The sequence below is a fragment of the Scardinius erythrophthalmus genome, assembly GCF_964197995.2.
Source record: "Scardinius erythrophthalmus genome assembly, chromosome: 7".
NCBI classification, from domain to species: Eukaryota; Metazoa; Chordata; class Actinopteri; order Cypriniformes; family Leuciscidae; genus Scardinius; species Scardinius erythrophthalmus.
The window spans coordinates 17047431-17063776 of NC_138227.1; the positions used below are offsets into that span (position 1 = coordinate 17047431).

The 16346-nt window shown below is 43.8% G+C and overlaps 1 protein-coding gene across 4 annotated transcripts; it reads left to right on the top strand.

Moving 5' to 3' along the window:
• Positions 1 to 9843: 9843 nt before the first annotated feature.
• nkapd1 (NKAP domain containing 1) lies at positions 9844 to 13691 on the top strand. 4 transcript variants are annotated; one of them, XM_081370167.1, is made up of 6 exons: positions 9844 to 9961; positions 10360 to 10438; positions 10533 to 10609; positions 10699 to 10854; positions 10963 to 11016; positions 11951 to 13672. In XM_081370167.1, the coding sequence occupies exons 2-6, from the start codon at positions 10370 to 10372 to the stop codon at positions 12354 to 12356; spliced, it is 762 nt and encodes a 253-aa protein (XP_081226293.1). In that variant the 5' UTR covers positions 9844 to 9961; positions 10360 to 10369; the 3' UTR covers positions 12357 to 13672. The 4 variants fall into 4 exon arrangements, with proteins under 4 accessions (XP_081226293.1, XP_081226294.1, XP_081226295.1 ...); XM_081370168.1 differs by lacking the exon at positions 10963 to 11016 and having other exon boundaries at positions 9870 to 9961; positions 11951 to 13691; XM_081370169.1 differs by lacking the exon at positions 10360 to 10438 and having other exon boundaries at positions 9870 to 9961; positions 10471 to 10609; positions 11951 to 13666.
• The last annotated feature ends 2655 nt before the right edge of the window (positions 13692 to 16346 follow it).

Consider the following 16346-nt stretch of genomic DNA (forward strand, 5'->3'; position numbering starts at 1 on the left):
TATCAGATTCAAGTGTACTTGAATGAGGGGGGCGAGTTATTTCCGTCCAGAATCAGCAAATGCTGTTTGATCAACCTGGATTCGGGTGCGTCCAACCTCTGTTCTAATTTAATGTTCCTTTAGATAAGTGTACGTGGATATACCACGGGCTTGACTAAACTAAAGCCATTTTAAGAAAAGTAAGTTGATCGACTAACGTCTTTTTATGGTGGTCATGACCTCTACTAAAGTGAAACGATTTAATTAAGTTCCTGAGGTGGCATTCAAGGGGGCTATGTAAGTGTCTTGTTATTTTGTACGTGTGAGTACGGCAAATCTCAGATATTTAGCCAATTACCTCTGTTTTAATAAATCAGACTGGCGAGACTATGATCGTGCAACCTCGAGAGGAGGACTGCAAAGCGATATAGTTTCCTGATCTAAACGGGTAAAATATAATCAGAGTTTAAGAGAATAACCAAACATTCATTCACATTTAATGATGCACAGATATCATTAAAACCCTTTTTTCATTTATGGAGTCAGATGAATTAACGAGTCAATACATGTGAGAAAATATATTGCATTTAATCTTGTTGTGTTACGTAAAAGGAAAGGCAAGCAATTCGCAGAGAAACGTATCGGTTACCTAACGTAACCTCTGTTCTCTCTAGAAGAGGGAACGAGTATTGCGTAAGTAGCTTACGCTGCGGGTAAAGTCATCTTTTCTCGAGATATGAAGCCAAAAAATTATCCTTAATTTTATAATTTTGTCAATGCAGTGCAGCAGCAAGCAGACCTAGAGCGGGCATACTAGCAAGCTCATTGGCTGCCCTGCGGCAACTGCAGCAGCCTATCGCTGAGCCCTTGGCGTGACATCACGCCCAATGAGCGCACTGGACGCGCTAACGCGTCACGGCCCGTCAGAAGGGGCGTGGCTTAGCATATAAAAGAAGGCTCAGAGGCTGCTTTCTCTGGTTTTTGTCGCTTGAAGCGAGTGAGCTCGTGGCGCGAGCACGGCGGGTTACGCAATACTCGTTCCCTCTTCTAGAGAGAACAGAGGTTACGTTAGGTAACCGATACGTTCTCTTACGAGAGGTTCTCTCGTATTGCGTAAGTAGCTTACGCTGCGGGAACTCCCTTGTCAACGCTGTGCGCGCCCAGCATCCACTGAATGAGTCCCAGGGAAAGCCCGGGGAACACGATGAGTGGGAGCCGGGCGGCCAATAGAATGGCTAGCGCAGTACATAAGCACACATTAGGGCACTCAGAGCGGCGCGGCCGGTCTGACTGACAACCCCTGTAAGTGAAGCTCAACCAGGAGAGCTAAATCACACAGCAGTAGCCTGCGCACGGAAGTGGGACGGCTACGCGAGACTTAGACTGATAAAAGTTTGGCCTGCAGGGCGGGAACTTCTAGATTGTAAAATCTGACAAATGTAGAGAGGGAGGCCCAGCCCGCCGCTGTACAAATGTCGTGAATGGAAATTCCGCTAGACCAAGCCCATGATGAGGCCATGCCTCTGGTGGAGTGGGTTCTGATGCCCAATGGGCACTGCAGGTTTTTAGACGCATAAGCAGCTGCAATAGCGTCCACTATCCATCTGGACAGGCTGTGTTTCGAGGCGGCGAGACCCTTGGTGCGCCCACCAAACGAAACGAAAAGCTGCTCCGAGCGCCTGACAGCGGCGGAGCGCGCAATATAATTCCTCAGCGCTCTGACAGGGCAAAGGAGTTTACCGTCGATCTCGCTGCCGGATGCCGGCAGGGCCGAGAGAGAAATGACCTGCGCTCTGAACGGTGTGCCCAAAGTTTTGGGGACATAACCGTGCCTCGGTTTGAGAATGACTTTAGAATCATTAGGTCCGAACTCGAGGCATGCAGCGTTAACTGATAACGCATGAAGGTCACCCACACGTTTAACTGAAGACAGAGCTATCAGAAAAACGGTCTTGAGCGTGAGGTATTTCATATCCACCGTTTCCATGGGTTCAAAGGGATGCGCTTTCATGGCCTCTAAGACCAGGGAAAGATCCCAAATAGGAACCGAAGGGGGTCGCGGGGGGTTCAATCTCCTAGCTCCCCTAAGGAAGCGGATGATGAACTCATTCCTCCCTAATGCGCGGCCCAGCGCCGAGTCGGCGAAAGCTGAGATGGCCACAACATATACTTTGAGCGTGGAGGGGGACCTGCCCATGTCCAGCAGCTCTTGGAGGAAACAAAGCACCTGCGATACCCCACATGTGGATCCAGCCCTTTGGCGGTGCACCATTTACTAAACACAGACCATTTAGACGTGTAGAGCCGTCTCGTAGAGGGAGCTCTAGACTGTGTGATCGTGTTCATAACCCCTATCGGCAAGTCAACGGGTATCCGTTGATAATCCATGCATGCAGAGACCAGCGCTCTGGATGAGGATGCAAGATCGAGCCGCGGGCTTGAGAGAGAAGGTCTCTTCTCGCCGGTAACGGGCCAGGGGGTTGTGTCTGCCAGCCGTATTAGTTCCGTGAACCACGTTTGATTCTCCCAATACGGGGCTATGAGGAGCACCGAGTGGCGCGCTTCCCTGATTCTCCCGATGACCTGCGGCAGCAGGGAGACCGGGGGAAAAGCGTAAAGCAGGCCGCTGGGCCAGGTCTGGGCCAGCGCGTCCTCGCTCTTTGAAAAGAACCTTGGGCAGTGCGCGTTGTCTTTTGACGCAAAGAGGTCAACTTTCGCTCTGCCGAAACGGCGCCACAGTGACCGGACTGTTTGGGGATGCAAAGACCACTCCCCCGGGGGAACATTGTCCCTGGACAGTCTGTCTGGACCTTCGTTCAGGCGACCCGGCACATGCGCGGCTCTCAGCGAGCGCAGTGAGTGCTGAGCCCACACAAGGAGGCGTTCCGCCAGGGTGCAGAGCGTTTTGGATCTGACACCGCCTTGGTGGTTCACATAGGCCACCACTGACGTGTTGTCCGTGCGGACTAGTATATGGTGGCCCTGTAGGTATGGGAGGAAGTGCTTGAGCGCGTTCTCGACCGCCAGCATCTCTAGACAGTTTATATGAAGGCGACACTCCTGGTCTGACCAGATGCCATAGACCGGTCTACCCTCGAAGAGGGTACCCCAACCTCGGTTGGACGCGTCTGTCGAGATAACTTTCCGGCACTCGCGCTTTCAGCCAGCGTTGAAGCGGGCGTATGCGCAGTAAGCCCAGCTGAAGCACTGCTGCAGCTGAGGCCATATGCCCCAGGATTCGCTGGAATGTTCTCAGCAGAGTCTGGCTGCCCATCTGGAAAGATGCGGCGAAATGTCGAATGCGGCGCACGCGCTGCTCCGACAATCTGGCCGTCATAGCCACCGAGTCCAGTTCTATTCCGAGAAAGGAAATTGACTGGCGGGGCAGTAATGAGCTCTTGGTCCAGTTGACCGAGAGACCCAAGTTTTCCAGATGGCTGAGAAGCGCTGTCCTGTGAGACAAAAGCTCTGTCTCTGACTGCGCTAGAATTAGCCAGTCGTCCAGATAGTTCAGTATCCGCATCCCCTGTGTTCTCAGGGGAGCGAGAGCCGCGTCCATGCACTTTGTGAATGTACGGGGTACCAAAGATAGACCGAACGGCAGGATGGTGTACTGATATGCCCGACCGTCGAAGGCGAATCTCAAGAATGGCCTGTGACGGGGGATTATCTGGATCTGAAAATATGCATCCTTCAGATCGAGAGAGATAAACCAGTCTCCCGGGCGAATCTGCGCGAGGATTTGTCTGGTTGTAATCATTTTGAACGGCCGTCTCTTGAGGGCTTTGTTCAAATGCCTCAGATCTAAAATAGGTCTTAGCGCTCCGTCCTTCTTGGGTACGAGGAAATAACGGCTGTAAAAGCCCGACTCGCTCAGAGAAGGATGCACCTGTTCTATAGCCCCCTTGTGCAGCAGCTTTGCTATTTCTGCCTGAAGCAGATGAGGCACTTCTGTGTTCACTCTCGTCTCGGTTCGTGCTAGAAAGCGCAGTGGACGACGAGCGAATTGAAGCGAATAGCCATGCATTATAGTATTCAGCACCCATTCTGACACACCCTGGATAGCCTGCCATGCTTTCGCACACCTCGCTAGGGGTCGAATGGTCTCTGGGTTCAGATCGCCGCACTGCGCAGGATGGGGAACCTGTATCAGAGAGGATGGGGCGGCGCGCGCGCCGCCGGTGCTCGAATACGGGGGTTCGCAGACAGTGGTGACTGGCTGTACAGCACACTACGGCTCGGTCGCTGTGGACGGGGCACATTTTGCAGCTGGAACCCCGTGACGCGAGAGCGGCATGGGGGTAAACGTGTTTGATAGTAAGTGCGCGCGCTCGTGAGCGGGCACAGGGCTTACATACGCAACACGGCCAGTGCTGGGGAGCATTAGAGGATCTGCGTCCCGGGATAACTGTGTGACAGAGCGGGCAATGGGTAGGTGTGGGCACAGAATCGTGGGCACATTCTCTATACTTAGCACTCGAGCGGTGCGTGCCCGCTTTATGAGAGTGCGCTCTGTGAGCGTTACCGGGGAGATCGTGTTTGTGTGTAGTGGTGAACACAGGGGTGTGGGCACATTTTCTACACTCATGACACCTTCGGCGCGAGCCGGAAAACCCGAAACCAAACTCTTTATGAGATATCTCTGGGCCGCCGTAAAAACGGCGTTTGTGTGCAGGCGAGCGAGTTGTTTTACTGGCTCGTTGGCTGCGATGTAAGCCACTGCAGTAGCCTTTTTTAAGGGGACTGACAGGGCTAGGCGCTTTGATGGCGGTCCGGCCGCAGCGGGACTCAGCCATCTTTTCCTCCTTGCGGCTGCTAGGAGGACTTCGCGGGCTCAGGTTTCAGCGCTATCTTGGGCTGGGGTCCCCGGGGGGGAGGCGGTCTGCGATGGCTGACTGAGCGCTGTCTAGGGCGGCCGCCCTGGCGTCACTGCGAAGACGGAGGCTGAGCAGAGCGCTGTGACGAGCTGCGTGCAGGAGGCTGATCCTGAGAGCGGCCTGCAGCAGAGCTCGAGCGGCGGGGCAGGAAGAGGTTCATAGCCTGCGACGCCTTCTGTACCTCCGAGAAGCGATCCACAATCCCGCTGACCGCTGGGCCAAATAGGCCGGTGGGCGAGAGCGGGGCGTTGAGGAAAACGGAGCGCTCAGTTTCACTCATATCCTCCAGCGTCAACCAAAGGTGCCTTTCGGTGACGGTGAGTGAAGCCATGGACCTTCCGATGGCTTGTGCAGCGGACTTTGTGGCGCGATGCGAGAGATCCGTCGCACTGCGCATGTCCGTCAGTGTCGCCTGATCCGGACCTCTCTCGTCCAGATCGCGGAGGAGATCAGCTTGGAGGATCTGGAGCACAGCCATGGAGTGCAGGGTGGAGGCAGCCTGGCCGGCGGCAGCGAAAGCGCGGCCGACGAGGGCTGATGTGGTCCTGCAGGCCTTGGACGGCAGGGCAGACTTCGAGCGCCATCTGGCGGATGGCGGGCAAAGGTGCGTTGCCACAGCTTCCTCAACCGGGGGGATTTGTCCCTTCTCGGCGGCCCCGTCCACTTGGGAGAGAGTCGAGGAGACCGGTGAGCGGAGTCTAGCGGAGAATGGGGCGTTCCACGACTTAGCAAGCTCAGTGTGGAGCTCAGGCAGGAAGGGTGCTGACCTAGAGGCAGGCGCTTGGCGGCGGCTAGACAGAAAACACCCATCGAGCCTGTTGGGCGCGGGCCCCTTCGGTGGGGACCAGTCTAGTTCCAGTTGGTCGACCGCTTTGGTGAGGAGGCGGAGAAGTTCCGCGTCGACACTGGCGCGGGACCTGCCAGACTCCTGTGTCGAGGAGGCGGAGCGGTGAGACCCCGACCATGCCTCGCTGTCCGAGGCCATGAGAGAACAGCTGTCCGATAAAGCAGCGTCAGCCGCTTCATCCCCTGAGGCGACAGCAGTGCGGGCAAAGGCCGGCCGCTGCGCGTCGGGAAGGGGGGAGAAGGAGATAGCGAGGCTCGAGGGAGGGGCTCCGGCGAGCGCTCAGCTGCTGCTGCAGGTTCCGGTGGCCTCTGAGAGAGGCGTTTCTTTTTACGCGGCCCGGTGGAGGCAGACGGAGAGACAGCGAGAGCGTCGAACGAGGCGAGTCGAGCCCGCAGGGTCGACATCGGCAGTTCTTCGCACAAATCACAGCCGCCCGCAGAGAGAGCGAGGGCTGCGTGGTCACGACCCAGGCAGAGAACGCAGATCACATGGCTGTCCCTGTCGCTGAGCGGAGCTTTGCAAGAGATGCAGGGCATTTTGTATCAAACGCCTGGAATAATGCAATGAAAGGATATAATCGCCGGATAGCGAAGCAGGCAGGGATGGCTGAAGGCGGTGAAGACGACCAGCTTCCTCAGACTATCCTCGGCTTGCAGGGCGCTTGTTTCAACGGCGGCTTCCTCAGAGTCCAGCGATGCAGAGAGCTTCGCTGAAGAGACAAAAATCAGAGAAAGCAGCCTCTGAGCCTTCTTTTATACGCTAAGCCACACCCCTTCTGACGGGCCGTGACGCGTGAGCACGTCCAGCGCGCTCATTGGGCGTGATGTCACGCCAAGGGCTCAGCGATAGGCTGCTGCAGTTGCCGCAGGGCAGCCAATGAGCACGCTAATATGCCCGCTCTAGGTCTGCTTGCTGCTGCACTGCGTTGACAAAATTATAAAATTAAGGATAATTTTTTGGCTTCATATCTCGAGAAAAGATGACTTTACCCGCAGCGTAAGCTACTTACGCAATACGAGAGAACCTCTCGTAAGAGAACCTTCCCCGTTTCATTGGAAACCTTCTTTGGGCCAATAGCCGGGTTTACACAGGTGACAAATTCTCAGACAAGGAACAGGTGACAACACTCAGACAAAGAACAAGTGACAACACTAAGGTAAACAAGGACTCAACTAGAAATAAGAAGGAAGGAACAGAGGAGCACATGGCCAACAACACAAACAAAGATAGAGCCATATGTTGAAGTACAACACAAACATACAAAGACACAGAGAATAGAACCCTGACAATCACACTATGTTATGTCATCGTAATGAATTAATTAGCTGCCAGGAACGTGAAATGTAATGCTATATCAGCATGTCAAGTCAAGTGTATTTGTATAGCGTTTTTCACAATACAGATTGTATCAAAGCAGCTTCACAGTATTAAATTAAAATAATACAACAAGGTTTGTTTCTAATGGAATTTATTGATTGATAAAATTAAAATTAAATATCCCCAAAATATAATATAAATAATTTATTGATTGATAAAATTAAAATTAAATATCCCCAAAATATCCCCAACTGAGCAAGCCAAAGGCAACAGTGGCAAGAAACCGAAAAACTCCATCAGGTGACCTAATGGAGAAAAAAAAACCTTGGGAGAACCCAGGCTCAGTCAGGGGCCAGTTCTCCTCTGGCGTTTATGAACTAGACTGGATTTAACTGTAAGATTAAAAATATTATATGAATGCCTGGCTGAAGAGATGCGTCTTTAATCTAGTTTTAAACTGGGAGAGCGAGTCTGAGCAACGAACAGTATCAGGAAGGCTATTCCAGAGTTTTGGAGCTAAATGTGAAAATGCTCTCCCTCCTTTGGTGGACCTAGATATCCTAGATATGACCAAACGCCTCAAATTAAGTGATCTTAAAGAGCGCGATGGATTGTAGGGTGATAGAAGATCCGTTAAATAGACTGGAGCTAAGCCGTTTAGGGCTTTATAAGTCAGTAGCAATACCTTGTAGTTAATACGGGACTTTATAGGTAACCAATGCAGTGATGATAAAATCTGTGTTATATGATCATATTTTCTTGATCTAGTAAGAACTCTAGCAGCTGCATTTTGGACTAACTGTAGCTTGTTTATTGAGGATGCAGGACAACCAGCTAATAAAGCATTACAGTAATCTAGTCTCGAGGTCATGATATTTTATGACCATTATTGTTTTATGACCATGATATTGTGCCATTACACAATATTTTGTGTAATGGCACAAAATATTTTTGTGCAACACATACTTAATTTCACTGCCATAGACTTGGTCACCAGACTTTATAAAAAGCGTTACTGATGTACAGAGGTGGACAGTAACAAAGTACATTTACTTGAGTACTGTACTTAAGTACACTTTTTGAGTATCTGTACTTTACTTGAGTATTATTTTTTCTGGAAACTTTTTACTTTAACTTCACTACATTTGAAAGACAAATATCATACTTTTTACTCCACTACGTTTCTGTCAAGGTCCTTGAGTAGAAAGTAGTAACGTCAGTCAGGGGATGATTTTGGTTTGGAAATGAAAGTTGGGTTGACGTCAAAACCCGACATCAGATTTACATCAGAACCCGACGTCAGATTTACGTCAGAACCCGACGTCGGACAGACGTTGGATTTTGGTTGGAAATGAAAGTCGGGTTGACTCAAAGCCAAAAAACTAAGCCAAGGGCACTATTTGAGGGAACAGCCATTTGGGTGTCCGAAACCATTGTAGACGTTATTGAGTGTACTTATTCAATTTCATATTCAATCCCACTACTGGAACTGTGTTCTAGAAATAAATGTAATATTGATATGAGGGCAGGCAGGCATAGATTCAGAGGCATAAGGTACTGTAAGTATTACATTCAACAATGCAACAATAATAAAACAATGCATTGACATTTACTTTTTACTTTTGATACTTAAGTACTTTTAAAAACGAGTACTTCTGTACTTTTACTTAAGTAAGAATCGGTCTTTACAACTTTTACTTGTAACGGAGTAATATTTGACCAGTAGTATCTGTACTTTCACTCAAGTAAGTAAGTTGTTTACTTAGTCCACCTCTGCTGTGATGTACAAACAAAGTGTAATATAACTGTAGTGTACCATAAATATTTATTTGCTTAGGCTACCTGTCTATTAAAACACATGCGAGAGCAGAGTCTCTGTAGACAGATCAAGTCCAAGTTTGTCGCAAAGCTCTCCCCATCCTGAAAACGCCACGCCGATATTAATCCTTTTTTTATTTCTCCCAAAGCCTGCTTGCCTAAGTTGATCTATATTTACGGTATTTTGGATTTTCTGTACTCGCCTATAATTCTATAATCGTGAACCATGATGACTGATGACTGAACTTTTGGCATAATGTAAGTACACAACTGCATGAAATATATCACACTAAGTGGTTTTGAATATTTTATTATAAAAATCTTACATATTGCACCTTTAATTACTCACCCTAATGTCGTTTTAAACCTGTAAGACAGAAATCTCTCAGGTTTCATCAAAAATATCTTCTTTTGTGTCCCAAAGATGAGAATGAGTAAATAATGACAGAGTTTTAATTTTTGGGTGAACTATCCCTTTAAATCATGAATAGCCTATAGGTGTTTTTGCATTAGTGCAAAATATAAATGAGCTGAGAGGTAATTTCTCTTTCTTCGGTCTCAGTGAAGTAGGGTATAAGGAAAACGCATCAGAAACAGTTTGGGGGATTCCAGTGTAATCAAAATCTTTGTTTTACTAAAATATTACTTTCAGTTAAAGTTTTATTTCTCTCTTTTGAGGCCTTGCTAAAATGCAGTTTCAACTGGATGAGGATGTGGAGTGATGTATTTCATCATCATGGGTAGTTTGATGTCATTGTGCATGCCATTATGCACGTAAAACCTACAAATCAAATAAAAGCGAGAATTTCCATAATATTTTGCTAATGTGTGTCATTTTTGTTTATCATAGATGTTTATCATAGAATCAAAACACTTAGTGAAAAATATACGTATACAAGTTTTCTGTAAAAATATAATTTTCAGGTTACTTTCAGGTGACTAATATAGCTAGATGTATTATGTGTATAAGAGTATAAATTACGACTTTTATTATGAAAGTCCGTTATTCACGACATATTTTGAAGTAACTCACTTGCGTAGGCAGTGCAGGAAGTTATCTACTTGTTTTTGATGCCACGTTCACGTCGCTCACTACAATTCAAATTTATTGATTAATAGAAAGGTCAGTGCATCCCTTACTTTGTTTTGAAACGTAATGTTACTTAATGTGGACAATTTTCTTTTGTGTTCTCTTTTTACTGTACTTTTACTAAATAAGCCTTTAATTGAACGGTTGTGTTAGCTAGTAGGAAAACATCGCCAATAGTGAATGTCAATAGAGCTGCTGCCATACTTATGTTTAAAGGACAAAACATGACAAGTCTACTGTTTATTTTGACATTATTTTACTTTTTTTTTCATATCCAGCTCATTTGCTTGGCCTTTTGAATTTACGAAAAACGTTAAAGTCGATAAGCTTCCTATATTAGTCTAACAGACATAGTCATGTATCTAATCATTGTAGCGTGTATATATGAAGCTTTTGAAACATTAAACTCTGCTGTGGTATGTTGTTTAAAGGTTTGATATCATGTCGAAGGTGTCTATGGGTAAAGTGCTGCTCCGAAATGTCATCAGACACACAGATGCCCATAACAAGGTGTGAACTTTTATGAACCATTTTTATTTCAGATGTATATAAGCTGAAATCTATCATGAAATTAATCATGGAATGATTAAACTTCTAACTGCAGATTCAAGAGGAGTCTGAGATGTGGAAATTGAGGGATCTTGAACGACAAGCCACGTCCACTCATTTCCCAAAGCACAGGTGATGACTGATGGCTACAGGCATTACAACCTTTGTTTATTGCTCCTGATGTCTTTTTCTCTTTAGTGACAAATGTAATTCTCACTTAGGGGCCGCATGCACTGTGACCGCAATTTGGACGACTCGGAGGGGTCCATGCGAGACCGGCTTGGAGACAGGAAAGATGTGATGTCCGAGAGAGATGAGAGGGAGGCACGCTACTGGACGCGAAAACTATATGAGTTTGAAGCCAATGATCCTGACAGGTATTGCTGCTTGCTTTTGTTCTTGTGGTGTTTTAATTATTTTGTATGTTTGAAACATAAAACAAGAGGCATTTCCTGTGATCACAAAGCTATGTTCCGTCTCCTCAGGTGGGGCCACAGTGGCTTTAAGGAGCTTTATCCTGAGGAATTTCATTCTGATGGGTAAGGTGTCCTTCCACCTCATAAATGTTCAGCATATTGTTGTGGAGTTTTTAAATAGCAGTGGTCTTTAACGTGGTCTGTGGTGTTACTGCAGGGGGTTCATTATTGTTTGATTATTACATTGGCATGCATTGTTGATCTTGGATAAAAAATGTTTTAAACGATTGTACTTTTTTTTTTATCAATTAAATTTAATTGAAAGTACAATTAAAATGCAATGTACAAATATATATATATATCTCTTTACATCAATCATGGTTATTTTAATAGCTATGCAGTAACTAGCTTGTAGATAAAAAAGTTAAAGGGTTAGTTCACCCAAAAATTAAAATTCTGCCATGTTTTCTGCCTTGAAAGTGGTAGTTATGTAGGCTGTCAATGGAGGGACAGGAAGCTCTCAGATTTTATTAAAAATATCTTCATTTGTGTTCCAAAGATGAAAGAAAGTCTTACGGGTTTGGAACGACATCAGGGTGAGTTATTAATGACAGAATTTTCCTTTTTGGGTGAACTATCCCTTTAAAGATCCCTGTTATAGAGTCATTCGTTTTCATTTGATCTAAAAAATAAATAATTTTAAAATTATTCTAAATATTCTAGCGGTAAAATGTAATATACAAATATGTACGTTCTTAATGATTGTTTTTGGTGGCTTTCCAATGTAACCATCATGATGAAGCATTTAAATACAAAGGTTAAAGACCCCTGGTTTCATTCTGATGTTACTTAATTTGCTTTTTTAATCTAAAATATAAAATAATCTTACATTTAATTTAATATAATTGAATAATTGATTTAAAATAATTTTAATTATATAGATATTGAATCAAATTGTTTAATAATCTAAATATATTAGATTATTGAAATATTCTAGCAGCATATTTTTTCGTTTAAAAATATATTAATAATAATATATTATATTCATTTATTCCAGAAAAAAGGCCTACAATGACAGTAAACACAGAAGGAAAAAACACAAGAACAAACTACACGATGACATAGAGAAGTCTTCCAAGAAGTCATCTAAGAAGAAGAAAAAGAAAAAAGAGAAGAAGAGGAAGAGAACTGTGGCCTCGGGCTCTGAGAACTGCAGCGATGCGGAGGACACCGCGAAGAGGAAACAGAGGAGGAAGGGAGGTAAAAGCAAGCGTAGCAAGAAGGAGCACAAAGACAGAACAGAAGACAGCAGCACGGAGGACAGCCGTTCAGACACCAGGACGAGAACGAACAGGAAGAGAGACTGCCCTGAAATAGACACACTGGCCGAGCCTCAGCGGAAAAAGCGGAAAAACTGGAAAGTGGCGAACGAGGAGAGATCAGAGGAGAGCTCTGATACTTGACTTTTCAGTCTACTTGGCTGAACAACTAGGCTTACTGTAGACACATTTTTGTAATCGTGCATCTCGTTCATATTTAGGAGACTCTGATCATGGGTCTGGACTCAATAACTTGATCTTTATACCTCTCCAAACAGACACGTGATGGCTTTTTCACCATGTTTGCATCCATGCGAATTTGTCTAATTTTATGAGGTTATATTTTCTGAACATTTTAAATATGTTTGAATGTTTTTTATTCCTTGTGAGACTGAATGATTTTTATTGCCATAGAAAAAACTCAGGTATTTTTCTGCCATGTGTGTAATTCAATTAAGTGAAAAGATATTTTTTAATATACTTGTTTTCTATGATACCTTATTCTTGAACCTACCAGGTACAACAATCTTGTTGATTATTATTATTTTTTTTTTTGCCAAACAGCATTTGTGTGTTAAGTGCAAAGTTGCCCAGAAGGTGGCACTTTTGCACTATCAGACGACAATGTCAAAGCGTATGGCAAGCCGTTTTGACATTTAATCCACTAGTATCTATTTTCATGCTACTAGTACTTATTTTTTAGATACTAGGATCTATTCCATTAAGTTCTAGTACTTATTCATTAGCTACTAGTGTTTATTCTTTAGGTAGTAGTGCTTATTTTTAGGTACCAGTACCTTTTTAAAGATTTATTTATTTATTAGATACTGATACTTATTTGTTAGATACTAGTAATTATTCATTAGATGCTATTACTTATTTCAATAGTGACTATTACTATTCTGTTGTGACTAATAACACATTTCAAATGTTTGCCATTGACTTATATGTGAACCTGTCATTCATCAACTATTCAGTTTTGACTAGTATTCCAATTACGACGAGTACATATTTTTTATAGTAGTCATTAGGTACTAGTAATAAGCAACTAAAGAATAGGCGTTAGTAGGCCTACCTAAAGAAATTGCACTAGTGAATAAGCACTAGTACCTGGAATAAATACTCGTATCTAAAAATCAAGTAGGCTACTAGTAGCATGAAAATAGATATTAGTGCGTATTAAGGATTAAATGTTAAAACGGCTTGCCATACAAAGCGAGGCTGCCTGATTGTCTTTTAACGACTTGTTTTGTACGTTCGCTTGTAAACACCTACAGTAAATGATATTTCACTACTGTTTACTTCCGACATTTACGGATAATGGCTACTTCCCTTTGCTAATGTGTGTGTGCTTTCACTGATTCATTTGCACTAAACTACCAAAGGTCAAGCATTCATATCATATTAAATTGAATTATATCATTAAAGTTGCCTTTGGAAGCAACGGTTATTTTACCAGTAGCCTAGTTAGTAGAGTTCACTTGTTGTGTCAGTGTTTACCGTTATTGTTGCTCACTTACACCGAGTCCACGAGCTGTACAAGCGGTGTGTGTGTGTGTGTGTGTGTGTTTTATGTATATGTGTGGGTTGAGTGACCCCTCATTATTCTGATCACCGGCTGCCATCTTCCGCTGTAAACACGGAGCAGTCGCCGTAAAGAACATTGCGTCTCTATGGCAATGAACAGCGCCCTTTCCTATCAGCCTGGCTGCTGGCACGACGACTCAAAACAACTCTGAAAATCATCAAACACTTTCAAGCTGCCAAGCTTCATAATTGAATCAAATTAAATGTGGCTAGCTTTCATCAGCCGAGATTAAGGTGTTTCGTGTTTTCGGTAAAAACGGTCAGTAACACGCAGCTCAGGGGAACACGCTGTTCTGACAGTTCGTTTTGCTGAGGGCAATTTCATCCAGGCTGATCCGGTAAAGGTTGTGTCCTTTTTTTGGTCCAATTTAATGCCCCTTTGACATTAAACCAGAAATATATCAGATATTAGAATTTTTTTTTTTTTTTTTTTTTTTTAAATACTGTTGGAGGAAAAACAGACTAATCAAGCAGTTTCAAACTGCAGCAGTTTAACTAAAGCATCATAGGAATAAATTACATTTTCAAATATATTAAAATAGAAAACTGTATAGTACTGCTTTTACTGTATTTTGGTGAACATTTTAAATAGTAGCTATAACTGAACATGTTCAGTCACTAGGCCTATTCAATCTTTTGACATAATATTTTGATTAATAATAATTAATCCTTAAGTTTAACAAAGAAAAATCTTCCCCTGGGGGATCACTTGCATACTTTCTGTTTGTTCAGTAAAAGTCTGCACAGTTGAGGAAGAACCTCAGTAAGTTTGCCTAGAAGGAAGAACACTGATCGCACATGTTTTTATTTGATACATTTCACATTACTCTTCAATTACACAATTATGTGGGGTATGTACCTTCTTTAGGTTATTAATGTCAAAACCATCTTAGCCATGCAGGTAAATCTAATGGGCTTAATCATTCTTTATTGAGTTCTGCCGGCAGAGTATTTCATACGTCATATTGGCGTAGAAAGAGATAAGATGGCATTACCAGAAATTAGGTATTATGTCAAGCTACCTTGCAACAGTTTTGAGTTATATATGTATGAGCTATTGGTTTGGCAGGGATTATGTGACGTTAGTATGGTTTCCAGAGGATCTGTGTGCATCACTGTGTAAATTACATAGGCTATAGCCTAGAGATTAAACTAAAGTCTGCATGTGCTTTTAGCTCTACCTTGACATCATATCTGTGAGTCACCAGTCATGTGATAAAATCCCATTTAGGTTCGTTGTTGGTGGCAGCTGATAAGTATAATTTATCAGACCTAGAAAAAGAACTAGACCTGAACATGACTACAATAGGCCAAACAGAGGAAGTGACACATCCTCAAAGTTGGTATTGAAATGTATAGTGATTCCCTCCAGTAAGTTTCATTATGAACCACTTACTTTATTGCATGTGTTCAGACTCCAGACCAACCAGGTCAGTCATTCGTTTTGCATCAATAATAGTTTCTCACCGCAACAATAAACGATGGCAGACATTCATTATATTTGTTCATTCTTTATCCAATGCAACTTAAACTAGGTAAAATACTATTAAAGGTGTGGGAAAAAAGGTCCATTGTCCATAGTAGCAATGTATGAAGCACAGCTCACATTAGATGTCACTTTCAACTCTAGCAGCTATCATGTGACCAGCATGAACACATTGCAAAATTTGCAGAAAACAGCGGTTTTCTACTGTTTCCCCTCCCCCTTTAATTAGCAATTGGGCTGGTTTAGTTGTGCAGACCTGGCAACCCTGCCGGCTGTTGAAATTCCTGATTGCATTGATTACAATTATAAAAGTGCAGTAGGCTACTGCATGTTTAGTGAATTTTCGTGTACAAAATCCAGTCAGTTCAAGAGGAATCCACACAATTATGAATTTCGGTTGAAAGCGTAAGTTTTCTCATTGCAGATTTCGCAAAAGGTTTAAGCTGTTTGAGTATGGTTTCTGTGTGAGTTGTGCTTCATACATTGCTATTAACAATAGACAGGGTTGCCAGGTTTTTACAAAACCCGCCCAATTGCTAATCAAAACTAGCCCAATCAATTAATTGCATGTGCTCGCAATTTAATACTTATTAACTTACTGTGTCTGTATGTACTGTGGTACTGATTGCACTGTATTTGATTTTTGCATTCTTATTCTAAACTGTTTTAATATGTTTTATATTGTTTTTAATTCTCACCATGTTATTTTCCTTCATTTCCTTAATTCCTTCTATGTAAAGGACTTTGAATTACCAGTGAAATGTGCTATATAAATAAACTTGCCTTGCCTTGCCTTGCCTTGCCTTGCCTAATACTATTAGTATCAAGATGGTCATAAGTAGGCTTTCTAAAGTGCAGAAGTGAATGCAGCTAGCTAGTTTAGCATATAAAACCCATTCATACTCTTATTATACTGTTTAAAATACCACAATTATAGCAAATATATCTCAAGGTGAAGTCAAATGACGTGGTTTAAGCATGGTGGACCCCGTGGTGCTCATTAACATGCCCCTCTGCTGAGAACCTTTCAAGGTTAATCGACAGCTCCTGCAGCCAGTGCT